The 26,280-nt window shown below is 46.7% G+C and overlaps 1 protein-coding gene and 1 pseudogene across 1 annotated transcript; one reads left to right on the top strand and one right to left on the bottom strand.

Annotated features, from left to right (window-relative positions):
• The first annotated feature begins 3,044 nt into the window (after positions 1 to 3,044).
• Positions 3,045 to 3,944, top strand: LOC122492634 (annotated as a pseudogene).
• Positions 3,945 to 12,888: 8,944 nt separating this feature from the next.
• On the bottom strand, positions 12,889 to 25,950 carry DUSP5 (dual specificity phosphatase 5). Its single transcript, XM_043597490.1, is given in 5 exon segments — positions 12,889 to 14,125; positions 14,128 to 14,364; positions 17,124 to 17,343; positions 20,208 to 20,356; positions 25,376 to 25,950. Coding segments are annotated over 5 exon segments (1,146 nt in total). The 5' UTR covers positions 25,755 to 25,950; the 3' UTR covers positions 12,889 to 13,964.
• Between the last annotated feature and the right edge of the window lie 330 nt (positions 25,951 to 26,280).

The following is a 26,280-nucleotide window of genomic DNA, read 5'->3' as shown; positions in this document are numbered from 1 at the left end:
TCAAAAGAAAGCTGGAGTAGCGATATTAATGTCAAGCAATATAGACTACAGAACAAAGAATATCACCAGCGATAAGGACACACCAGACCTGAGTGTTGCCACACCCTAACGGAGCTTCAGAAAACATTAAACAAAAACTGATGGAACCGAAAGGGGAAGCAGGTAAATTCCAACTGTAGGTGAGGACTTCACACTCTTTTTTCAGAAATTGATAAAAGAATAGATAGACTGTTAGTAAGGAGAGAGAGGACTTGAACCGCATTATTAATCAACTCGGCCTGACCTTTCATAACACCACCCCCAAACAGCAGAATACACATTTGTTTTCCAAGTGCATGTGAAACATTCACTGAGAGCGGACTATATGTGGGGCCCTAAAATCAGTCTTAATAAATTTAAAAGCTCAGGGGTGCCTGGGTGGCTCAGTTGGTAGAACACTCAACTCTTGATCTCAGGGTTGTGAGTTTAAGCCCCACATTGGGCATGGAGCCTACTTAAAAAATAAATAAATAAATAAATAAATAAATAAATAAATAAGGAATCAAAATCATGCAAAGTATGTTCCATGACCACCACAGAATTAAACTAGAAATCAATAGGGGCACCTGGGTGGCCCAGTCAGTTGAGCATCCATCTCCTGATTTCAGCTCAGGTCATGATCTGGGGGTCATGGGATTGAGCCCCAAGTCGGGCTCTGAGGTGGGCATAGGGTCTGGCTGGGATTCTCTCTCTGCCCCTCTCCCCAGCTCATGCTCTCTCTCTTAAATAAAAAGTAAATAAAATAAAATAAAACTAGAAATCAACAACGGAATGATATATAGAAACTCTTCCAAATTTTGGAAATTAACTAAATAGATAAAAAAGTAATTATAAGAGAAATTAGAATATGGTTTGAACTGAATGAGAATGGAACCACAACCTATCAAAATTTGTAGGGTGTTTACAGGAAAATCCATGGATTTAAATGCTTATATTAGTAAAGAAGAAAGTTCAGGGGCACCTGAGTGGCTCAGTCAATTGAGCATCCAACTCTTTAAAAAAAATTTTTTTTAAGTTTATTTATTCCGAGAGAGAGAGAGAGAGAGAGAGCACTAAGCAAAGGAGGGACAGAGAGAGGGAGAGAGAGAGAGAGAGAGAGAGAGAGAGAGAGACTCCCAAGCAGGCTCCACAATGGCAGCACAGAGTCAATGTGAACCTCAAACTCATGAATGGTGAGATCGTGACCTGAGTCAAAACCAAGAGTTGGATGCTTAACTGCCTGAGCCATCCAGGAGCCCCTAGCATCCAACTCTTGATTTCAGCTCAGGTCATGATCCCAGAGTCATAGGATTGAGCCCCACATGGGGCTCCACCCTGGGCATGGGGCCTGCTTGGGATTCTCTCTCTCTTCCATCTGCCTGTCTCCTCTGCTAACTCTCTCTCTCTCTCTCTCTGTCTCTGTCTCTCTCTCTCTCTCAAAAAAAAAAAATTTTTTTTTTAGAAAAGAAGAAAGTATAAAATCAATGAGAGATTATCACCTTAAGAAAGTAGAAAAGGAAGAGCAAATTGAACCCAAAGTAAATGAGAGGAGGGAAAAATAAATATAAGAGAGATAAACAATGAAATAGAAAATGGACAAATCATACATAAAAATCATTAACACCAAAAGCTAGTTATTTGGAAAATATGAATAACATTGATAAATTTCTAACCAGACTTATCTGGAAAAACAAAAACAAGGAAAGACAAAAGAAAACCTCAGTCTCCAATGACTTCACTGGTAAGTTCCACCAAATATTTAAGGAAGAAATAATGCCAATTCTATACATACAACCTCTTACAGAAGTTGGAAGAGGAAGGAACTCTTCCTAAATCATTTTACAAGAGCAGAATTATCCTGATACAAAAACTAGACAAATATAAGACTATATACCTCCCTCATAAACATAGGTACAAAAATCTATAATGAAATAGTAGCAACTCAAACCCAGCAACATATAAGAAAGATAACATGTCATGGTAAAGTGGGGTGTATCCCAGAAATGCAAGGTTTGATCAGCGTTCAAAAATCTATCCATGTAGGGGTGCCTGGCTAGCTCAGTTGGTGGAACATGTGACTTCTGATCTTGGGGGTCTTGAGTTCAAGCCTCATGTTAGGTGTAGAGATTATTTAAATAAAAATCTTTTTTTTTTATTAAAAAAAATCTTTATTCATATTTTAGAGAGAGAGAGACAGAGTGCAAGTGGGGGAGGAACAGAGAAAGAGGGAGATACAGAATCCAAAGCAGACTCCAGGCTCTGAGCTGTCAACACAGAGCCTAACACGGGGCTCAAACCCACAAACTGCGAGTTCATGATCTGAGCTGAAGTCAGACGCTTAACCAACTGAGCCACCCAGGCGCCCTGTAAATAAAATCTTAAAAAAAAATCAATCCACGAAATGAAATTAGGCTAAGAACTCCATTTACAAAGGCATAAAAAAAACACTTATGGATACATTTAATGACAGAAGTGCAAGACTTACACTAAAAACTTACAAAACCGTTGAAATAAAAAAAAAGATCTAAAGAAATGGGAACATGCCCGACGTTTACGGACCAGAAGACTTAACATTGTTATGATGGCAATACTCCCCAAATTGACCTACACATTCAACACACACTCTATCAAAATCCTAGCTGATTTTTTGGTGGAGACTGACAAGCTACTACTAAAATTCATGTAAAAATTCAAAAGATCCAGAATAACTAAAACAATCTTGAAAAAGAAGAACAAAGAGTTGAAAGACTCACTCTTCTCAATTTCAAAATATACTTCAAAATGAAAGTCATCAAGAGAGTGTGGTACTGGTATAAGAATAGATATATAGGTCCGTGGAATATATAACTAATTTTTAAACCTCAATAATAAAACATATAACTCATTTAAAGAAAATTTTCAATAGATACTTTACTAAAGCAGATCTATGAATGACCAGTAAATACATGAATTCTCAACATCATTAGTAATTATAGAAATACGAACTCTTCCTGGAGACTTGGAGTTTAAGCAATGACATTTGTGAAATGTCAGTGACATTGTCACTCAGTGACATTGATGAAAAGATAGAACAAAATGCTACAAGCATAGAACATTGCATTAAGGAAATACAATCTGAAGTTAACAAGCAGTGTCCAGAGGTGCAGCTGCAAACGACAACTGACTTGAGTGGCTAGATAACTATAATTGTAATTCATCCAAGTCACCTTCCCTTCCCCATGGAGATTTGATGAAATTCCTCAAAACACTGCAAGATTCGTTGAAGAGTGAACTGAAACAAGAAGAAGTGATCCTGGATTCACTTTGGGATCTCTCCTGCCAGAGCAGCATTTCATTCCTGGCAACTCTAAGTGGAGCATCTTTCCATTTCCTCTCTGGGACTTCTCTTCATTCTGTTGAAGATGATTCCTCCATGGATGCACAGTCCATCTGGGATAACATAAGACTGCATCTTTGACGCTTCTCAGTGAACAAATTACAAAGCCATAATGAAATCATCAATTCACAGCACAAAATTTGGTTGAAAAAGCAGTGCATACAACAACTGTTGTTTCTTTATCCAGAATCGGAAGTTATAATCAAGTACAAAAGCATACAGAATAAACTGTTGGCTGAGCTCCTGCAGAACTGTTTTCCTGCTTATAGCAGAGAATCGTATTTAGACATAATGGCTCATGGATACCAAAGTACAATGCTTAAGTTATACTCAATGATAAAAGAGGATTTTAACACACTACATGAAGTTTTAGCTCCCACCTCAACGGTGAAATTCATTAAAGAAACTTTCCTGGATACTGTTGCAGAAGAAATGGCAAAGTTTCTTGAAAATTTTTGTGAGCTGCAGTTCAAAGAAAGTGCTGTCCGTGTGATTAAAACAAATCAAGAACTCCAGCAGGCTTAGAGGAGCAGTGCATGCTCTGGGTTAGTGAGTTTTTAAATTTGTTCAGTTTGACTTAAGCCTTTTGATACCTTTAATTTTCTAACATTTTTCTATTTAAACTTATTGCAAACTCGAAACTAAATCAGAAAATAAATATTATGAAGTTTTACAGTGCACATTTCTCTTCTGCATTTCTTTTTCTGTAAGTACAGTTCTAGAAGTGCTTTTTTTTCCTGTTCTTTAAATTATTAAAGATATTGAAAACGTAGTCAAAAATGTTGCCAATGAGTTTTGGTTTTTTTGATTGCATAAATTACTGGGTGAAACTGTATGTATGTATATATATATATATATGTACATATACATATATATACACATATATATACACATATATACATGAGTCAATATTCATATGTATGTGACAAAAAAGTATAATTCTTAACCCATTGTATCTTCCAAAGCTGAAACGTTATTAGGTAAAAAGAATTGTTAAAAATTTGTTGAAATTTACATAAACTAAAATTGGACATTTAGAACTGTATTCTTTTAGTCAGTCAATTCCAATAAAGAGCTATTATGAAATGGTAACTATAAAACTCTATATTATAATTGGTCACAGAGGCATAGCATTTTAGCTATGGCTGACTTAAAAGCTCCTCTAGTATTATTTCTATAAGAATACACATAGAGAAAAGGTAATTTGAAAATTGCTAATTTTATATAAAAGATAAAGGAAAAAAGAAAGAAATTATTGTGATATAATAAACTTTCCTGTCACCATTTTAATTTCCCACTAGTGGAGAAAAATCACGATAAAAATATTATTTTTGAAAATTATTAGTCATGCTTTTATGTGAAAACTCTGAGGTATATTTCTTTTTTTTTTTTTTTTTTTTTTTAATTTTTTTTTCAACGTTTATTTATTTTTGGGACAGAGAGAGACAGAGCATGAACGGGGGAGGGGCAGAGAGAGAGGGAGACACAGAATCGGAAACAGGCTCCAGGCTCTGAGCCATCAGCCCAGAGCCTGACGCGGGGCTCGAACTCCCGGACCGCGAGATCGTGACCTGGCTGAAGTCGGACGCTTAACCGACTGCGCCACCCAGGCGCCCCTCTGAGGTATATTTCTAAATAGGTACATAAACTGTATTTTTTAAGTGTTTGAAAATTGTCATTTGGTGAATTGCTGTCTTTGAATTTATGATCACTTTATACAAATTTCCATAGCTCACTATATTTTTACATACCTTCCTTAATAAAATGCCAGAATACCAAAAAGAAAGAAAGAAAGAAAGAAAGAAAGAAAGAAAGAAAGAAAGAAAAGAAAAAGAAAGAAATATAAACTAAAAAAATCCAGTGAGGTACCACTACCTACGACATACTACCAGAATGGCTAAACTCAACAAAACTGACAATACCAACTATAAGCTAGAATATAGAGCAACTGGAACTCTCATTCATTAATGGTAGGAATGCAACTTACCACATGACCAGAAACATGTCCACAAATGTCCATAGCAGCTTTATCCATAACAGCCCAAAGCAGGAAACAACACAAATGTCCATCAGTAGGTGAATTGATAAACAAATGTTGGCATATCTATACCATATAATGCCATTAAAGCATAAAAAGAAATGAATTATTTTTTGATACTTATATATCTTTTTATTTTATTTTATTTTTTTTTAATTTTAAAGAGCAAGAGGGGCGCCTGGGTGGCGCAGTCGGTTAAGCATCCGACTTCAGCCAGGTCACGATCTCGCAGTCCGTGAGTTCGAGCCCCGTGTCAGGCTCTGGGCTGATGGCTCAGAGCCTGGAGCCTGCTTCCAATTCTGTGTCTCCCTCTCTCTCTGCCCCTCCCCCATTCATGCTCTGTCTCTCTCTGTCCCCAAAATAAATAAACGTTAAAAAAAATTTTTTTAAAAATTAAAAAAATAAAGAACAAGAAAGTACACAAGCAGAGGCAGAAGGAGAGAGAGAGATTCCCAAGCAGGCTTCACACTCTGTGTGGAGCCCAATGCAGGGCTGGATCCCATGATCCTGGGATCATGATCTGAGCTGAAATCAAGAGTTGGACGCTAAACTGACTGAGCCACCCAGGCACCCCAGGAAATGAATTATTAGTAGTCATGATAACATAGATGAACCTTAAATGCATTATGCTAAGTAATATAATGCAGACTCAAAAACCTGCATCCTATCTGATCCCATTTATATGAAATTCTAGAAGAGGCACAGTTATAGTGAAGGAAAATATTAGTGATTGCTAGAGGCTGGGGTAGGGAAAAAGGAGTAAATACAAAGGGGCACAAGGACATTTTGGAGGTGAAGAAAATAGCCTATATCTTGATTGCAATGGTGTTAACATTGCTGTATATATACAGTTGTCAAGAGTCATTTAATTATAACATTTAAATGAGAGAATCTCATACTATGTAAATTATACCTTAATAAAGTTGATTTTTAAAAATAATGAACATCAAGGGTGCTTGGGTGGCTCAGGCGGTTAAGCATCTAACTCCTGATTTTGGCTCAGGTCACGGTTCATGGGTTCGAGTCCCACATTGGAGTCTCCTTGGGATTCTCTCTCTCCCTCTCCCTGCTCCCCCCACCCCCCACTTGCACACATGCTCTCTTTCTCTCTCAAAATAAAATAAACTTAAAAAGAATGAACATCCTTATTTAATTCCCATTGTGCTAGCACTCCGAAGGGAAGGTATAGATACCAGGGGAACATTTAATACAGAATCCTGAAATCTGGGTAGATTTCCCTGAAAAAATGAAATCATGAACTGCAGAGATTCATAAATGAGTAGGTGAAGAAGGAAAGGAAGGAAGCAGAGGAAGGAACAGGTGCAAAGGCTCTGAGCTTTGAATCCTCTCATGGCAACCTTTCCAATAGAAATCCCACTTCTGCTTGCCCAGCCTTCACACCAGTGGGTAGTTCAATGCTGTAATTACTGTAATTAATAACCATGACCACTATTCATTGAAGATTTACTGTGTCTTTGACTTCATAGTAGATAATTATTCCTCATCGCATTTACTCTTTCAAACTGTACCCACAAGGTAGATTCAATTAGTCCACCCCTTTTATGGATAAGAACTTCAAGACTTAGAGCCAGGAGGTAACTTGTCCATGTCCACACATTTAGCAAATGCCAGAGCCGGAATTCACATTCAGGCTTATGACACTCCAGCCCCTGAGTTCCCAGACACCACTCCCTACAGCTTCAGTGAGACAATTCATTGGCTCCCCTCTGCAGGTCACGCATCACTACCTTTCCTTACTCTTCTTCATATAACACAGTTTCCAATCCCTTCACTGTCCGTTATCTGTAAACACACCAGTTTGTCCACGTCCTTCCTGAAATTCAACTCCCAAATCTAACAATTCAGTGATGTTGGAAGAGAGGGCTGTCAAGTGAATGAGCTCTTACAATGAGATCTCTAGAAACCCTGTGCTCAAGAACAAACGGATTTCATGACCACGTTTAAGGTACGTAGACATGGACACACAACTGAGATGCTTTTGAATTTCCTTTTCTGGAACACAGAGCAGTGCAGAGGGAAGAGTATGGCTTTGGGGGCCCAATGCAGGTTGGGTATCCTGGCTCTGACATCCACGGGCTCTAGCTATGTAACCTTAGGCTGGGTTTGTGATCTCTCAGTTTTATCATCTGTACACAGGGCTAACAAAGTCTACTTTGCTGGGGTCTTGTGGCCTTTTGGAGAGAGAAAGTACCCAAAATACCCAGCATGCAGCCTGCCAATTGTAAGTGCTTTTTCAAAAATATTTTTATTTATTTGTTCTGAAAGAGAGAAAGAGTGAGCAGGGGAGGGGCAGAGAGGAGAGAGAGATCGAGAGAGAGAGAGAGAGAGAGAGAAAATCTTAAGCAGGCTCCGAACTGCCAGTGCGAGGCCTGATGAGAACTCACGAACCCTGAGATGATGATCTGAGCCCAAGTTGGGTGCTCAAGCAACCGAGGCACCCAGGTGCCCTTCAAAGATCTTTTTAAAGGTTCTGGGTAGTTAGGTTCCCTGGATCTGGCAGCTGCTTCCTGATTCTAAGTCTACTGTCCTTTTACTCATAGGCTGGAAATACATTTTTTTCATCTTCCTATCATAGAGATATATTCGAGGCTTTGCTATCTTAGAGGTTTTTCCTCTCAAGCAGTACATTTTCTTTTGGCTGCTGGAGAAGCCCAGAATGAAAACTGTACAGATGCTTCAAGGGTCTATCTTGAACTCCCACCTAGTGGCTTCTCAGTTTCTGTAAACTTTATAAGTGAATGGTGGTAGGTATGTAGGTGGGAAGCGATTTGATTTACCACTATAAATAAATACTACCATAGTATAAAATTTAGGTATCATAATTGATCACCTTGGGGTGCTCACTGGCAGTCAGACAAGACTGGTAGGGTTGAGTTTCATTGTGCCCAAGCTATAAGGCAGTCTTCTTATCCAATACTCAGTCTACTGGCATTAATTGAGTACTTTACATGGCAAGTTAGCCAAGTGCATGGCAGGATCCCTGCCCCTTCTAGCAGAAACTGCCCTACTTACAGCCCAACTCAGGGAGTCTGGTCTAGACAGGTTTCTGAACGTAGAGGAAACTGATAGGTCCCAGGATGGACATCTGACCCTAGAGTAACTGAGCGGTGACCACTGGGGTGATGTGGTGACATAAACTCTGACCAATAGGGTAGCAGTCATTGAATCTAGGAAACTTGTTTCCTCTAGGTCTGGGGAGGATTTGGCAAATGGCATGGGGTCAAGGAGCTTATGTGTAGAGGATAGCACAGACTTTGAGGGAAATGGAGAGCCCAGCTTCGGGTTCTAAGGGCTTTTCCTTCCCGGTTTGGTGTTTATTCACCGCTTCATTCAACCAGTACTTACTGAATACCCACTATAAATCAGGCCCTTGCTGGGTCCCTCTTGAAATGAAAGATAATCTTTGCTCTCCCAGTGCTTCTAGTCTGGAGAAGAGAGCCATTAATAGAATAATCACAGATAAATGAATAATTTTTAAACTTTGGTGAAATATGAAGAAAAAATATAGATAGGGAGCCAGGAGACATGAACAGAGACATCTGACCTAGTCTGGGAGCCTGAGAGACCCTCCCTGGGAAGGAGAACATTGAGCTGAGACATGAAGACCAGTGGGAGTTATTTAGTTGAAGGGTGAATTTAGGGGAGAAATGTGTTCCAGGAAGGGCGAACAGCATGTGTAAAGGTCCTGAGGCAGGAGGGAATGTGGCATGTTTAGTGACTGTCAGAAAGCCAGTGTGTCAAGAGCAAGTAGATGCTATTTACCTCTATCCACAAACACTTTTCCCTAATGTGGCCTGAGGGGACCCTTCCTTGCAAACAAAAGCCCAATGGATAAAAGCATCTCCTGCATATTCCAGGTGCACAGAGGGGTACAAGAGCAGTGAAGTAACTTCATCTTCGCTCTACCATTTACTAGCTGTGTGACCTAATACCTGAGGCTCAGTTTGTGCATCTGGAAATGGAGATAACAAAAAACATTTGTCCAGAGCTGCAGTGAGGATTAAATTTGATGATGCCTGTGTGCCTGCCTCGCTTGGTTTGTGGTGCATAGTAGGGGCTTACTACATACTTCTGCTATTAGCCAAATCACTGAGAAAGGACTAGGGCTCAATAGGAACTCTATTCTTCTTCTTCTTTTTTTTTTTTTCCAAAGTTTATTTATTTATCTTGAGACAGAGAGTGCAAGCGGGGGAGGAGCAGAGAAAGAGGGAGAATCTCAAGCAGGCTCTGTGATGTCAGTGGAGAGCCCATGCGGGGCTCAAACTCATGAAACCCTGAGATCATGACCTGAGCCATCTGAAGAGTCAGACGCTTAACCAGCTAAGCCACCCAGGCACCCCCATATTTAAATATTTAAATATCTGTTAATTTAAAAACTCCCTTCTTTTTTTTACTCCAGTGAGGGTGGAGGTGGGGCCAAGATGAATGCAGTGTTCAAAACAAGTTAAACAATACTAGAGAAACTAAGGGATCCACCGAGGAGGGCTCCATTATTAGCACAGGTCAACACAGCCAGGTGTACAGGATGCCATTTCCAGGGAGCTTGGGCATGGAGTATGCTGGGACCAGATGGGAGAAGATAAAGCTGGAGCCCAGAAGAGGGGAGCTGGGCAAGGGGATCGTGTGGGGCCGGAGACATTGGTCCAACTTCAGAGGCCAGCTCCAGTCTGGGACAGAAAGTCCAGTGAAAGTCGTTAGTACTCGTGAACTCCATGAGGGTGGGGCCGCTCGGCTCTCGTTCCTCCGCTGAATCCCAGGTTCTAGCAGGTGCTCAGTGTTAAGTGGATGGAGCAATGATGGTTATCTAGGCTTGGAGTCACATCCCTCACCTCCGGTGTGAGGAGGTCAGGAGGGGCTGTATTGCGGCTTTGAGCAATCCGTCCATCTGTTCCAGGGTTCTTCCCATAAGCATACAGGGCTAAAGTGGAGGGCAGTGCCAGAGAGGCAGAGACAAGGGATGAGGGGCCTAGCCATCGGGCTTGGGTTCTGGACAGGACTGATTCCAGAAAGAGTACAGAACTGGGCAGGGTTACTGAAAAGGCAAGGGATCCCAGTCCTGTGGATGAATCTTCAGAGGAGATGGTAGCAGAGCCCTGGAGATACACAGGCCTCTCTTCACACGTATAAACTGACCACCTCATTCTGTAAATGCATCGTGGGATGTTTAATCTTTCCTACCCAGCGGTTGTTTTTGTTTGCTTGTTAAGCCACTGTGGAAATGGAAGTAAAGGAAAAAGAAAGTTGGGAAATTTTTATTTCCAGGAAAGAGGGTGGAGGCAATACCCAAAAGGCACGCCATAAAGTTGTTGTAGACAATTGTATAATTGTCAAGAAGTGAGCTAAACATTTTGTCCTGAGCCGCCTAGTGGCCTAAGCAAGGAGGAAAACGGGGCGGTGATGGGCTCATTTACGGTGTTCCGAAGATAAACCACCGCAATTCAGAGAGAGAAAGCCTTTGAGGGTATTGAAACCTGGGCAGCATGTTCCCCGGGGTCGCCACACAAAGGAGACCCGTGGGGACACGGAGCTTCTGCCAGCACACTGGTGTGCGACTGCTCACACGTTTTCTGCCCCCATCAGGCCCAGCTCAGGAGCCAGAGTGGACTCAGGAGGCTTACCCGCAGACCCAGCTGGGGAACAGAATAGGGGAGAACTAACGTCTCTATCCTCCCAGACACATCTCTACCTGGACCATTACTAGAGACCAAGAGGGGTGTTTCTTCAAAGTGTGGGGATGAAGGAACTGGGCACCAGCAGCGTTAATTCCCCACCTGGCCCTGGAAACCAGTGTGAAGTTGGTTTTGACACAAATGGCGGTGTAATTAATGAGATTATTAAGGGAGTGAGAGTCCAAAGCCATCCCCAGCTGTGGGGCTTCACTTGGCTTACCCTCCGGTGACTCATTAGCTTAGGCGCAATCCTCATATGCCTGATTTAGAGGACTTACTCACCCTTCAGAGAAAGACTTTCGTGCAATAAAGCAAATGTCAGCAAGTTCGATGCAGCTTAGCGCACCACCCTAGCCTGCACCCAGCTTCCCGGCCCCCTGCGCTCCCTGCCTGAGGCCCCTCAGCCACTCAGCACCTTGACAGGCCCGCACAATGGGCAGGCTTCTGGGTCACGTTCCAAGGCTGAGCAGAACCTCAGGGATTTGAAGCGTGGGAAGGAACTCAGGCATCAACTAGACCAAGCCCTGGACAAGTTTAGTCCAGCGAGATTGTTGGAGATTAGCTCCACAGCGCTGGAGTTAGGGGCGGGGTGAGAGCCAGAGCCCCCCCCCCCCTTCCCTGGGGCGGGGTGAGAGCCAGAGCCCCCCCCCACCCCTTCCCTGTCCAATGTTCTTCACTCTGCTTTCTTTGTGTGGAAGCCGTGCTTGGATTATGCAGATGAGGGGCATGGAGTGAAGGAAAGAAATGCAGTCTCACTAGTCTGGGTGGCATTCCTAACTGAGGACTTTCCAAGGAATCTGTGGAGGGGGGAGTCTGGAAAAGGAAAGGCTTGTGGAGAGCAAGGCCTCAAGCAAAGCCTTTGAATTGAGATGTTTACAAAGAGCTGGGCTACCCCAGGCTAGGCTGCCATCTCGCTATTTGTTGACATGGTGCCTGAGGGGGGAGCTGGTGGCCTCTTTGGGCCCCTGAGGGCCCAAAGAACTCCCACTAGGTACCAGGGGAATTTCTATCTCAGGTGCTGGCTAGGAAAGAGGCCCGGAAGAGTTAGGCTGGGGCAGAAGCCTTCTCAGGCGTGGGGAGAAGTCACTATTGCTCCTTCCTTCCTCCACCGACAGAGGAAATAACTCAGCAGGCAAGGCAATCCAGACTTGGCTGTAAACCTACTCATTGAAGGAATTATCTGGAAGATTTAGTTCCAAGAGTAAAAAAGGGGAGTAGGCACTTATGGTGAACAGTCACCTAATTCACTTGGCCATTTTTTCAACCTTTTCTGAGTGTCTCCCATGTACCAGACACAAGGAGGCTAACCACAAGCTTGGCCCTCAGCTTGGCCTTGGTTTGCTGCAACCAAGGGCCCTTGAGCTTTAAGGCACCTTCAGGATCATCTAGCTCAGTTCGCTCATTTCATTGATGAAGCATCTGAGGTTCAAGGCAAAGTCTTTGCCTGGACTCACGGGAGTGAAGAGCCCTGAGTGGATGAATGCTCTGACCTCCTCTCCATGTGGCTTTCACCTAAGGACTTGCAAGTGAGCTCAGGGAAGCTTCTCGGTCGGAAGGCAATATTCTATATCGTTAAGATCACCAGCTCATGAGCGGACGCACAGCCTCACGCCTCCAGCAGCACATGCATCACCACTGCCCTGGTGCTCATTTGGAAACAGCATTCGTTTGGATCCAGGGAGACAGGCTGGGTCCCCACCTAAATGTATTCCTACCTTACCCCAACTCACCAACGACGAACAAGTGTTTTTTTTTTTTCTTTTTACTCTTTTTATTTTGCACTATAAAAAAACAACAACAACAACAACAACAACCAGTAACATACTGCTTTTCTTCACATTCACATGGATTTTAGGAAATTATTGCCTTTTCCCCTGGAGAGAGAACGTACGGACAAAAAAGAAGTACCACATTACAAAATCTGTAAACCCCAGAAGTCCACAGCTTGAAGACAACCCCCAGGGGCAGGGATGAAGACGTGTGTCACCGGAGACGAGACAAGCACACATGAAGGACGGCAAACTGGGGAAAACGACCATTTCAATGCCACTGACCCAGACAGCGGGTGCCCTATTTCCCTTGGCACCCACTGCTACCACCTCGAAGGGGTGATTTTTGGTCTAAGGTCTGAAGAAGAGTTGCTTTGAGGAGAGGTGCAATGAGAAAGGTTCAAGTATGAGTAAGAATCATGCGAAGTCCGAAGTCAGGGAAGAACCCACGGTGGAGAGGACACCCAGGTAGGTCAGTGTCTCCCTACTTCAACCGCCTGTCTCTACTGGCCCCAAGAGGGAGCCTCAAAAACATCTGAGTGTTCAAAGCAGCACACAGATCGTGTCCCTCCAAACCCTGCAGGGTTACTTTCCCGACTGGGTGGTGATCAGCTTATGCCCTGAAGCAACAGAGACAGATACTGAGACTGCCAAAGTTAAAAAAGTAAGGTGGAAATTGTGCTTCCTTCAAAACGAATTGGCTTCGTAACTGCCTTTTCTCCCGGTCTAGCAACTGCTTTCTCCCATGCTGCTGCAGGGATTTATTGCCTTACGCTTGAAATGAGAAGGCAAACTTGGAGGTGCAGGGACTGGGCGGTCCTGAGAGGGCACGGGGTCTGGAAGTACAGTAGTTGGCACGCGCTGTGCTCTCATGATGGCTTGGCCTTCCTTCGGTCCCGAAAACCTATCCCCGATGTCAGTGTGAAGTTCCTTTGCAAGCCTGGTGCTCACTCTCCCAGTGGGGCAGTGGGACAGAGTGAGGTCTTCGGTATTGCACAGGTATGAAATGTCCACGAGTTTAGAAAGCAGAATCACAGTTGTTCTTGGGACTGGGCTGTTTCCCCATCCCGGTTTCAGCAGGATGTGGCCGTGGCCACGGGGCTCCTGCTGAGCTCTGAGACTGTCGAGTGGGTGGGCACTGGCACCAGCACCGAGGTAGGGAATGTGCAGTAGGAACCTTGCACGTCAGGGCTCAATGTCTGCAAATGGGCTATGAACGAAGAGCTGGCTGCCTCCCTTGGCAGGAGGGAGCCTGTGGCGTGGAAGGCAGGATCTCAGACTCATACTGCAGGAGCTGGCCCATGAAGCCGAAGTTGGGCGAGACCACACTCCTCCGCTGCTTGATGTAATCGAAGGCATCCTTCAGGCGGAACTGCTTGGTTTTCATGAGGTAAGCCATGCAGATGGTGGGCGAACGGGAGATCCCAGCCTCACAGTGGACCAGGACCTTGCCTCCCTTTTCCCTGACACAGTCTGGAAGGAAGAAAAGACAGTGAGGATGAGCTGGGACTGGAACCCAAAAGGCAATGCCAAGATACAAGCATTAAGCACAAAAGCGACCTGGTTATCAAAACATCACGTCTGTTCGAGCGCTGAGGTTCCTACACAGTCTCTGATGCCCCTTGGCGAGGACGGAGCTTTTGGGGTCCCACCAAGGTCTATCCCCACTTAGGACCTTTCTATCCTTAGAGGTGCTTCCTTGTTCGCCAGGATACTTGCATAGATTCTGCCCCTGAGCAGGCCAGACCTGGAGTCCAGCAGTCTCACATCCCTTCCTGGAGATGCCATCTTAACTCAGGTCCCGTGGATGGGTTTCAAGAGGGCATTGGGAAATCCTTGACATTGCGTGCAAATTTATTGGGTAGGCACATTTCTCTGAGAGGGTCCCAGGTACAAAGACTGACTTGGAAAAGGAATTCCTGTCTCTCAGGATCTGAGTCGTATGGTGATGACCCAGTAGAACTCTCCTGCTAGAGGCTTGTCAGCCTCGCTGGGCACCCTCTCTGGCTGTGCCAGGGGCGGGATGCTTGGCTCAGCTCCCAGGGTTCCCACCACCAAACATACGATAAGTAGTGCACAGCCACTAATTATAGCCCTGGCTAAGTGACGCTTACTAGACCGGAGGATATAAATGGCTTTCGCAAACTCCATCTTGCACAACAATGGGAGTCACTGCCATCAAGCTACCACCATCAGTTAGCATTCTTTTAGCTCAATATGATTAGGGGGTGCCCTCCTTTCCTGTTCCACTCCTCTCCCCCAAAGAACTACAATAGTTAAAAATGAGGGGCAAAAGGTTACACACATACACACACCAATTAAAAACCACGAAAAACAGCCGTTCCAATTCCCTCTTGCTAACGAGGAAATGATTACATTACGACACAGGAAGTTCGATGATGTACCTGGCACTATGTAAGGCAAAAAAACACTGAAGGTTTCGAAGGGAAAATCAAGTCAGCTCCCTTACCCGCCTCCCTCCTCAAGTTGGAGACGTTTGTAAATGAATCCGCAAGATCTAAAACATCAAGTTCCTGTGGAGGCAGGGAGGAACCCTGGAGTTTCCCCAGCAGAACGAAAATCCCAAAGGACGCGCTCAGTGTAGCTCATTGGAGGTACCCCCAATTTAGTCTGACTCAAAAGAAATAAAGCCCCTGTAAGTTAGTTCAAAGGGGACCCCAACCCCTAGGATTGTAGGGTCATGGCTCCTGATTTTCTTTTGCTCCTTATAAGCTAGCTTTTTAGTTGACCAGTGCTGTATCCAAGAAAACAAAGGGCTTAGAGCGTGTTGCTTCCGGCTCTACCCCTGAGGGCTGGTGTTCCATGTGACCTTCCCAGGGCCTTCCCCTGGGAAGGAGGTCAACACAGGGAATGGCCTCAGTCCCTCCTTTTACCAGGAGGGCAAGAAGTCTGGGGAAAAGCATCCTGTGCTTTCAAAATGCTGTCGGTTTGTGCGGTTATGTACACAACACACAGGATGGGGAAGGAGGGTTCTGAGAAATGGACGGGGGCGGGTTTCATGACCTCACCGAGGAGCTATCTAGGTAATTAAATAACTGGCAGAGAAGGGCAAGGCATTCCCAGGGTCAGGGAGACAAAGTCAAGGGTTTCCCACTCGCAACCCATCATTTGGGCTGCCTCTCAGAGAGCCAAAGGAATCATCTCAGCCCAGAGGCTCAGGGGACCAGGACATGGTCTTTTTGCCTCTGGTGAGTTTTCCAGTGGGTTTCCTGTAGAGGAGAAACCATGTGCGATGAGCACTGGGCCCACCAGGTGGCCAAAGCTAGGCGGAGTGGGGGGTGGGGGGGCTTTAATTGCACTAAGTAGTTATTGCTGTGGCCAACATCTGCCTTTCCCCCTCCAAAAAAGATAAGGAAAATCACATCTCAGCTTCAACAGCTATGCATATTCAAGGGAAAGAAGGACTCTGGGAAAGAAGGCAAAACCACAAGGTTGGGGAGTGGTGTTTGCAAGTCTGAGACAGCAAAAAGTCAGCCTTGCAGCCGAGGAAGAGGGATGGGGGAAAGGGAAGAAGATGTCAAATGAGAGAAAAATCAAGGTTATGCTGAAGAGGTGGGGACCCAGGGCCCAAAGCCCTCTCCGGGCAGAGGGGCCAGAGGCTTCCAGGCCTGCACAGGGGAGGAAATGATAACTGCCTAACACAACGTACAAAAGATGACAACTTTTCTGTGCGCAAAGCATGAAGCTTGATCAAATGCTATCTTTAATCTAAAATTAGCTGAAAATGCAAAACAAATTGCCCCTAAAGCAGTCTGCCAAAAACCATGAAAAGCTGCCAGGGCCCTCGGGGCTCAGCGTGTTAAGCAGTGCTCTCTCAATCCTTCTGTTTGCTTTTTAAAAATACCCCAACCTACGTAGGAGCACAGTTGGGATGGTTCTTTCCTTCCCTTGCTTCCCTGGTGTGGGGCATTACGCACGGACACACCGCATCCCACCCAGCTTGAAAAAATAACACGAGCAGCAGTGAGTACTTCCATAAAATGATATTAATTCATTTATCTTGCAAATTAAAGCTCCTATTAATAGCAACTCGAATCCTCCCCTCTGCGTCTTTGGTGGCTGCAAACCTTCCCGGCTCCAACTCCTGGTGGTTGCACAGACAAGACGCTTGTTTTTCTTCTTGGCAAAGGTAGCCTCCATCAGTACATCAGAACCAGAACAGGTGCCCTAGGCGGCTCCCCAAACAACGGAGGGCGAATGACTGAACCTACCAATGAAGTCTATTGCTTCTTGAAAGTGGGAGCTAATGTCAGCTGTGTGGCTGTCTTCCACGGGGATCCATTTGTAGTGTAGGTGGGTCGTGCAGGACTCGGAAATCCGCCGTGAGACATTCAGCAGGGCCGTGATGTGCAGGTTGGCGAGGAGCTCGCACTTGGATGCATGGTAGGCACTTCCAAGGTAGAGGAAAGGGAGGATTTCAACTGGGCCGCCCTGGAAGCAGGGGCAAAGGATAGCCAGGGAATATCGGATTAGCTTGCTCATTTAGGAGAGGAAACAAAACAAGCCTGACCTACTTGTTGGAGGGTGGGAGGTTCCCTTTCTGGTTTCCAGGTAGAGAGTTCAGAGCCAGGGTAGTTCAACCAGGAGTGTGGGTGGAGCCACCACCCTGGCCAACTCTCTACCCTACATTGCTACCTTGTGACTCAGTGACGGCAAAGCCCACACGGTGAAGATTTTCGTTTTCTTACACATATTGATTGAGGAGGCAGGAAATGCTAGCAGCTTCCCTGTGCTGATGGGGACGAGAAGCTATGTGTAATGGGAAGAATCGAGAAGCTAATGTCCCAAGTTCCAGCTGCCCTGAGAGAACCAGGGCAAGCCTTTTAACCTTGGGGCAAGCCCTGTTTTTTCTCTCAGGGAAGCAGATAAAACTCAACAAGATGAGAACCCTGCTTTACAGTCCTGATATTTTATAGTGTATCTTATCAAACCTAGGACACTGATCCTAAGGTGCACGTGGTTTTAGCAATGTTAAAATGTGCCCCCCAAAAGGATGCTTCTTAGAAGTGAAAACAACCACTGTTTACCCAGGATCCTTAAAGAAAAGCTGTTAAGCCATGGGCAGAGGGGCTTCTCCCACACCTGATCTTTGTCAGGTAGCGCTGAGGGTTCGTGAAAGATGCTTACATCAGCCTTTTGGAAGGCCACCCACACACCAGGATTCCCGTTAAGGAGGATCCCAGTTAGAACCAGAGACCATCTCCCCTGAGGCAAAGTTAAAAGGAACAGCTAGACTGTGGCAGTCTTAGCATCTCCAGGGTGGCAAGACAAGCCAGTCAAAACTGGAACGATGGGAGCCCCCCCCTCCCCGATTTAGAGGGAAACACTGTGCTTGAGGGGGGACAGTGGCTGCGTCTTTGGGAGCCTCTCCCATATCATCCATCTGCTTCCTGTGTTTCCACTTCCTGTCCTGGAATAAAGTCGAATGGAAACTCAGCCAGATCCACAGTAGGGAAAGAGGCATAGGATGAGGGACAGCAGCAGGCAATTCTCAAATTACCCATCATGCAGCGTGTGCTTTTTCTTTCCAGAGAAATCAAGTGTTTGGGCAAAGGTCAGGTTGGCTAATCAGAAGAAAGTTATGGACGATTTTACAAAGGAAAGTAAAAGTAACAACTAGTTATTTTATTAGCACCTACAATAGCTGGCCCCGGACTTAATACTTTATACACACCTACATAGATCTCTCTCTCCTTTTAGTGCCTGGAAAACACTGACAAACCAGGCCTGGGATCTCATCCACTTATTTATATAGCCTAGATCAACACACTCCTGAAACCACGTTTCTTTGCTTTTCTGAATCCTGTTTAGACTCAAGAGGAAGAAATCCCAAAGGTTAACACGACCTTGGCTTGGCTTCTCTCAACGCAGAAGCGCTTCTAAGAAATAGCACGAGGGGGTTCCCCAGATGAACCCTGGAGACACATCAGGGCCTCCCCAGTCCTCTCGGCCAAAGGTCTGTTGTGCTTTCATGATATCCTGCCAATTCTTGTTTCTCTTTCACTTTCTGAGAAGTGAGGGGAAAACACCACCCAAACAAACAAAAATAGGAATCCAGCTAAGCCGCATGCCCATGGCTTGAAAGCTTGAGGGTTCATCATAGGCTGTATTTTCAATAAAGAAAAACAAAATAATAACCGTGGCACCTTGCCAAGCTAATGGGCTCCCTGACCCAGGATCCCATTCAAGGGAAGTCACTTGGCTTTACTGGGAAGTTTATTCGCAGGGGCAAAGCTCTGCTCATGCTAGGCAGCTGGCACTTTAAACAACAGTCAGACGTCTTCCTTTTTATGATCTGGATATATTCTTATTTTGTGGGAAAACCTTGAGAAGCTCCTCCTACCAGGTCAGGTGGCTAGGATGGCCCCTTCCTAAAAGAAGGCATGTAGAAAACAGAACAAGGTCTTGCAAAGAACCAGAGTTGAGAGAAGGGAGGAGGTCTGGGCCTACTGTTGCCAGGATTCTTTGCAGATAGATCATTTCACCAGCGGTGAGACAAGTTTTTTCCCTCTGTAAAATGGGAAGATGGACTTTGATCTATGGTTTCTGCCAGATTTGGGACCTTGCCCACCTTTTGCCCATCCTCCAACATTGTAGGTAACCCCTGACTGAGCCTTCCACATTTTCATCCTTTAGTGAGTTGTCAGAAGGTATAAATTCTTTGAAGGAAACCACCACCCCCCTATTTGAGTGAGCATGAAATCCTCTATAATATCTCTTGATCTGCTCTGGTTTCTGAATTTATGGAATTGTAAGCACCACAAACCCTTCGAGACTGCTTAGCCATCCCAAGGGTTGTTTCTCCACGACCCTCCCTCAACCTCTCTCCCAGCCCCATTTCAGTTAAAAATAACAAGACACACTTTGACAGGTACTAGGTTGGTTTGTAGAAACTGCAGAGCATGAACAATTCAGGAAAAGATCAGGAAAGATCAACACAGGAAGCCTGAAAGTCGGCTCTGAAACACCTTCAGGGAAACCTAAACCGATATTTTGAAGCTTCTCTGCACTTCCTAGGCCAGCTAATAATAATGTATCTTTCACTTCCCCTTTTCTCCAGAAGCTGTCAAGCATCCTGTGGCTCGTTTGCTCGTGTCAGCTTGTTTGCTGGAAAGAAGCCCATTTACTCTTGGATGGGAACTCAAGTTGGCAAGTAACAGCTCTCTGAAGCTCGAGGGCTCTGCCCAAAACCCTGATCCACGAAAGAAAGAACCGGTGCTGCTGAGCGGGGAGAGGAAGAGCTGGGGTGCCGAGGAAGGAACAGAGTCAGCAGCCTCTAAGACCACACCACGTACCTGGTCATAAGCCGGCCTGTAGCTGATGCTGAGCACTGGTTTCCCACACTGGTTCATGAGGGCTTTCTCGGTTTCAACCTTCTCTTGTGAAATGGGTTGTACATCCACGCAACACTCAGGATATTCCGAGTAGAAGTTGTCATATCCTCCTGCAAGGAAAACAAAAAAGGAAGAGATGTTAAGCGTTGATTTCTCAGGCTTTCAGAAAATGCCCCCAATTAGTCAATACCCCAAGTGTGGAAGAGTCAAGAATATTACGCTAACACAGATTCTGGTCTTACAGAAAAATTGAACCAAGCCAACTAATAGCTTTGGAATAGAAATGGGCTACACCCCCCTCACCCCCCCCCCCCCCTCCCCCGACACACACACACACTTTTTTTCCCCTCTCTTCTAACAAGCTACAGTTCAGAGAGGCAATGATTAACTTTTTGCGTCTATCAGAAGCAGCTTAAACTGTGAAAGGAAATGTATCCGACATCTGGCAAATATTAACCAAATCCCTCCAGAAAACAAAAGCTATTTTCACTTGTTTGTCTAAAATGCAGGTGTGATTATACAGAATTTCATTCATTTGCAAGAAGAGACTCCTAAATTGGTTGGCTTCATCCCTAGCCCATTAGCTCTGAACTGGATTATAGACGGAACCCTCTCTATTCATAAGGGAATGGGGGCCAATATGAGGTTTAAACTCAGTGCAATAAAACAACCCTGCCCTTTCGCACTCCCAAGGTGCTCAGAACACTGCTGACAATCCTCTCTATAGGTCCGATTTTGAGTAATCAATCTAGTTAATTAACTTCCAAACCAAACTGGAGACCCAAGGCCTTTGGAACTTAATTCTCAGTCCCAGTAAGTAAGAACTGTCTCTCTCCCCTTGAAGATCACCTCACCTCCCTGACCTTTCTCCACGACTACATATCTTCAAATGATAAACTTCTCCAGATGGGTCACTTAAGGTAAAACCTATCTGTGACCAAGTCATAGAAACTTGGGTATACAAAGAAGTCTCAGCTATTAAATACAGAGAACAAACTGAGGGTGGATGGGGGATTGGGGGAGAGGGGAAAATGGGTGATGGGCATTGAGGAGGGCACTTACCGGGATGGGCCCTGGGTGTTGTATGTAAGCCAATTTGACAACAAACTATATTCATAAAAAATTTTTTTTAATGCAAAAAAAAAAAAAACAAAAACAAAAAAACAAAGTCTAAGGCCCAGCACTCAGTGGGAAAGAACCAAATGAAAAACTGGCCTCAGAAGCCTCAATGAATAGGCCAGCTTTACTTGGGGACATCCTTGCTCCCAATCCAAGAGGACTTAAGGCCCTTCCAAGAGCGTCCAGAAAACCTGCTTCTAATTTTTTTCTGACCCAGAAAATTCACTTGGGGTCAAATCATCAATTAGATACACATTGTAGAGGCCATGTATTTTCTACAAAGTCCCCTCTTTCTTCTGTCTCTTGGTGTTATTACAGCCCCACAGTGAAGCATGTGGTGGTTCTAACCCCCTGCAGTAGACAAATGGTTAATGGATACCATGGAGGTCTCCAGCTCCCTCCCAGAAGCTGCAGCCAATTCCTAGAATGAGTCATCTTGCCATTACTGCTTCCTCCCAGCTTGCTGGAACTGCCCCCGCCCCCAGTGAGTACACTCAAATCTCCTCTGTGGTCACTTTAACAAAAAGCCCATTGGGCCTCCCCAGATGAGCTTCTGGACCTCTAGGTCAGTCAGGACAAAAGACCACGCCAGAGAGCAATGGAGGTGGAAGGTGGCGGTGTTTGTGGTTTAGTTTCCCCTTCCTCCCAACCGTAGCCCCTAGGCCCTTGCCCTCCTAGGAGGCAGAAAGAATGTCAGACTTACACGGACACACAGACACACAGCTTCGCTGGAAGAGGTGTCCCTAGCTAGTAAATCACTTCCTGTGCCTGGGCCTCCAACATTTTGGGTTCCAGGAGACAAACTGAGTGATACGGAACAGGAATCTGGAGTAAGAGTGGCCCAGGCGTTCCCAAGCTTTCCCAAGAATGAGGCTTGGGAAAGAGAAGCAAGCCTTCAGGCCACCCCATCTCTTGTCTGTAAATAGCGCACTTAAGAGTTGGCTGTTAGGAGGACAGACAGGAGGTGCACAGGAGGTGCGGGTGTGGGTTGGGTCCTGCCTGCCCACTGACAAAATAAGGCAAGCAACACAGATTCTCAGCGTAGCTCTGAGGGCCAGATAAACAGTGTCCTGTCTCTTCAAGCTGGGGTCAGGAGTCCTTCAGATTAGAGGGTCTCTGTCTTTCACCCACTCCTTTCAGAGGCATGGAGAGACAGAACATTCTTCTCTGGTGCCTCACTTGAGTTGCAAGAGCCTAGACAATTCTTTTGGCTGCCTCAACCCTCTTCAGAGTGATTCTGCTTTTGATCACCACTGCATTACCAGGGGAGCAGAGAAGGTGCATGCACACTGCTTATAAATACACACTGACAATGCCATTAGGTCATCACCTCATTTTAGCGGGTTTTTTTTTTGGGGGGGGGGATGAGAGGAGGATTAAGGGAAGCATAAAAGGCATTGCTTCCAAGATCTGAAACGCCACTAGTTTAAACCTGAATTCAGGTGTGCCTGGGTGGCTCAGTCAGTTAAGTGTCCAGCTCCTGAGTTTGGTTCAGGTCATGATCTCACAGTTTGTGAGCTGGAGCCCCACATCCAACTCTGCACTGACAGCATGGAGCCTGTTTGGGATTCTCTCTCTCCCCCCCTCTCTCTGCCATTCCCCCATTTATGTGCACTCTCTCTCAAGATAAATAAGCTTAAAAAAATAAATAAATAAAACCTGAACTCACATCTGGACATGAGTTAGATAAGGAAAAAAAATTTTCTTTGGCAACAACTTAAGATTTTAGTAATGTTATAACGGTAAGTATCAAGCAACTTACACTGAAAATTAAAACACACACAATATCAACCCGGCAATTTTACTGAAAGATAGTGCACATGCAAAGCATCTGGACAAAGATCTATTTTACCACACTGCCTCAAATAGTGAGGCTGAAAAGTAATCAGCCAGCTGCCACCTAGGGATTTGTTTAAAAAGTAAAATTGGGGCTCCTGGGTGGCTCAGTTGGTTAAATGTCCAACTTTGGCTCAGGTCATGATCTCATGGTTCGTAGGTTTGGGCCCCACATCGGACTCTGTGCTGACAGCTCAGAGCCTGAAGCCTGCTTCAGATCCTGTGTCTCCCTCTCTCTCTGCCCCTTCCCCACTTGTGCTCTGTCTCTCAAAATAAAAACATTTTAAAAAATTTTTAAAAAAGTAAAGTGGACATGTATGCTCTGATATGGACAAATATCCCAAGATCCAGTTAAGTGAAAGAGGCATGAATAGAAACTATACAAAACCATTCTATGTTTTAAAGATACTCATGGCAAATTAACTTGTCTAAGGACGAACAAGAGAAATAGTGGGTGGCTGTCTCCGGAGAGTGGAAGTAGGTTCTAGGGGGTGCAGAAAACCCACTTTTCATTGTAGAGCCTTTGTGCTTTAAAAATTTTTACTTGTGTATGTTACTCTCATTAAAAAAAAAAATTTTTTTTAAACATGAATTTTCCGGAGATGTGAGCTGCTTACTTCCTGTGGCAGTAACTTCTAAACCGTCAGCATGCCCCCCCCTCCTCCCACCCAGTGCTGAAGAGGGGTGGGGAGCCGAGGTAGTACCAGGAGGAGTTTCCTGGAACATATCTTTCATGATACTTGGGGAGGCGGTAGCTTTTCCTGTATTCATTGCTAAGAACAGGAGACAAAAACCACATCAGGAAGAGAACAAAAATCCGGGGCTAAGTGTGAAACTTCTGCAGAGCTTGGAGGGCATCCCTCCATCCCGAGGGCTGAGGATGATGGACAAGGAAGAGCATCTTCTGCCTGTCTCCTCCTTAAGAGGAATCAACCAGGAACAGTCTACAAGAGGTGGTAATAGGAGGCGGGAGGTGGGGGGGGGGGGCTGCCCATGTGATCTCCTGGCCTGGACTGTGTGAAATTCCCCAAATTGCATGGTTTTAAAACAAGGCCCTCACCCTCCATTCACTGCCCCCGAGTTCTGAACCACATCACTGTGGTATCTCCAGGCGTCTGCAATAGGGTTGGCAGGGCCTTGGGGCACAGCTTGGACTGAACCCTCATCTCTGCACTGTGGGCTAGGTCTTTCATACATTCGAGGTTACAAAGGACTCAAATACAAGGCGGGAAAAGTCATAGGAGTTGGCCCAAGAATCATTGCTCTGTAGTTTGTCAGTCACCCACCACACCACCAGGAAGTCCAAGTCCTTTCTCCAGCAGGTGTAATGGGCTGACTGGTGGGGCAGCTTCTGGGGCATCTCAAACCAAAGGCGACGGAATCCCCTCCACCACTAAGGTCCTGAGTCCTGGCTGCACCTCTCCGGAGTCCTGGCACGACTGCCAGCCGCCCCTCACCCCGGGGAGACAGCAGGAGGCCAGCCCTGGGGGGGTTTTCTCCGAGAGGTAGAGCGAAGGGGTGAAAAGGGTGGGACGGCTGTCAGCTCCAAATTGAGCTAGAGAAAGGTCTGGGAGGGGAGAAAGGAAGGGCGGGGGGGGGGGGGAACAATAAAAAGCAGTAAAATAAAATGGAAAGGAAGGGGAGGGACTCGCCAGGGTCAAAAAGGCAAGAGGGGTCGATGAAGACAACCTTAACGTACGCTTATTTTCCAGGCGGGAGGAAAGGGGACACCGCGGCGCCACGCTCCAGGGGGTGGCGACCTGCTGATCCCGCCAGATCTGTCTATCAGAAAGACTCAGAGCCCAGGCCCCAGCGAGGGCGGCTAAGCCGGCGCGGGGAAACGGAGACCCGCGCCAGTCCTGGCCGACGGCCCCTGCCTCCGAGAAGGGGCGCCCCCGGCAGCGTAACCAACCGCACCCACCCCGGCGGACCTGCCGCCGGGAGCTTTCGAGGAACTCGAGTGGGGAGGGGGAAGCTCTGAGCGCTGACAGTGGCGGTGCCCTCCCCAGCGCACGTCAAACCCCAGCGTGCAGGCTCCGGCAAGTGGAGACTACCGGGTCCGGGGTCGAAGACGGCGCCCCGCACAAGGAGGGGACCCCCAGAGCCCCGGACTCTCCGGCGCGGTGGCAGATTGGTGGTTGGTGACAGTGAATCGGCGGCCCCGATGCGCTCACCTTTGAGGAAGTAGACCCGCGGGCCGGCGGGCAGGCAAGCGAGCAGCGAGGTGAGCACGACCCGCGCGGCGCTCTCCTCGCGCAGCTTCTGCCAGTGGCGGCTGCCCTGGTCGAGCACGACCACGGCCGCCACGCCGCCGCCACCCTCCTGCAGCAGCCGCGCGCGCGCCGCCTCGTCGGGCAGCACGTAGCGCGCAGACACCGCGCCGCCGCGGGCCCGCCGCAGCACCACCGAGTTGAGGTTGACGTTGAGCGAGCCGCGCACGCTCGAGGCGGCGAAGGCCAGGTAGGGCCGGCAGTCGAGCACCACGCAGCGCGCCGCCGCCTCCTTGCGGAGCATCTTGCGCAGCTGGCGCCCGTCGAGCGACGTGACCTTCATGCCGCCGCCGCCCAGCGGTCGCGCGCCGCGCGCCCCGCAGGTGCCCACGGCCAGGGTGCCCGCTGGCGAGGCACGGGAGGGCGGCCCGCGAGGCTGCGGCCGGCCGACCGAGCCCGGCGCCGGAGCGGCCGCTCAACTCTTCTTTCCCGCCCCGAACGCTCGGCACCCGGCCGGGCCACTCGCCGCCCCAGAAGCCGGGGATTCCGCCGGCAGCGCGGCGTTTTATGTGAATGAGTGTGCGGCCTGTGACGTGGCTGCCCATATAAGGCCAAATATGGGTATTTCCCCGCCCCCTTCGGGCTGTGGCCACACCCCCGGGGAGCCGGAGGCGCGGGGCGGGCGCCCGGCGTTAGTCAGCCGGAGAAAGAGGAAGTGACAGGCGCCTCCCTCTGCTTTCTGTGGCATTGCGCGGAGACACTCACTCGCGCATCACCGGGGGCTGCCGGTGGGGTGTCAGGAGCGTTACGAGGCCGAGGTGACCCACGCTGTGCGGGAAGAGGAGGAAGCGGAGGAGGCAGGGCCCGGC

Source organism: Prionailurus bengalensis, chromosome D2, assembly GCF_016509475.1.
Source record: "Prionailurus bengalensis isolate Pbe53 chromosome D2, Fcat_Pben_1.1_paternal_pri, whole genome shotgun sequence".
NCBI lineage: Eukaryota > Metazoa > Chordata > Mammalia > Carnivora > Felidae > Prionailurus > Prionailurus bengalensis.
Note: the sequence above shows the minus strand (reverse complement) of the source record. Positions and strands in the feature narration are given on the sequence as shown.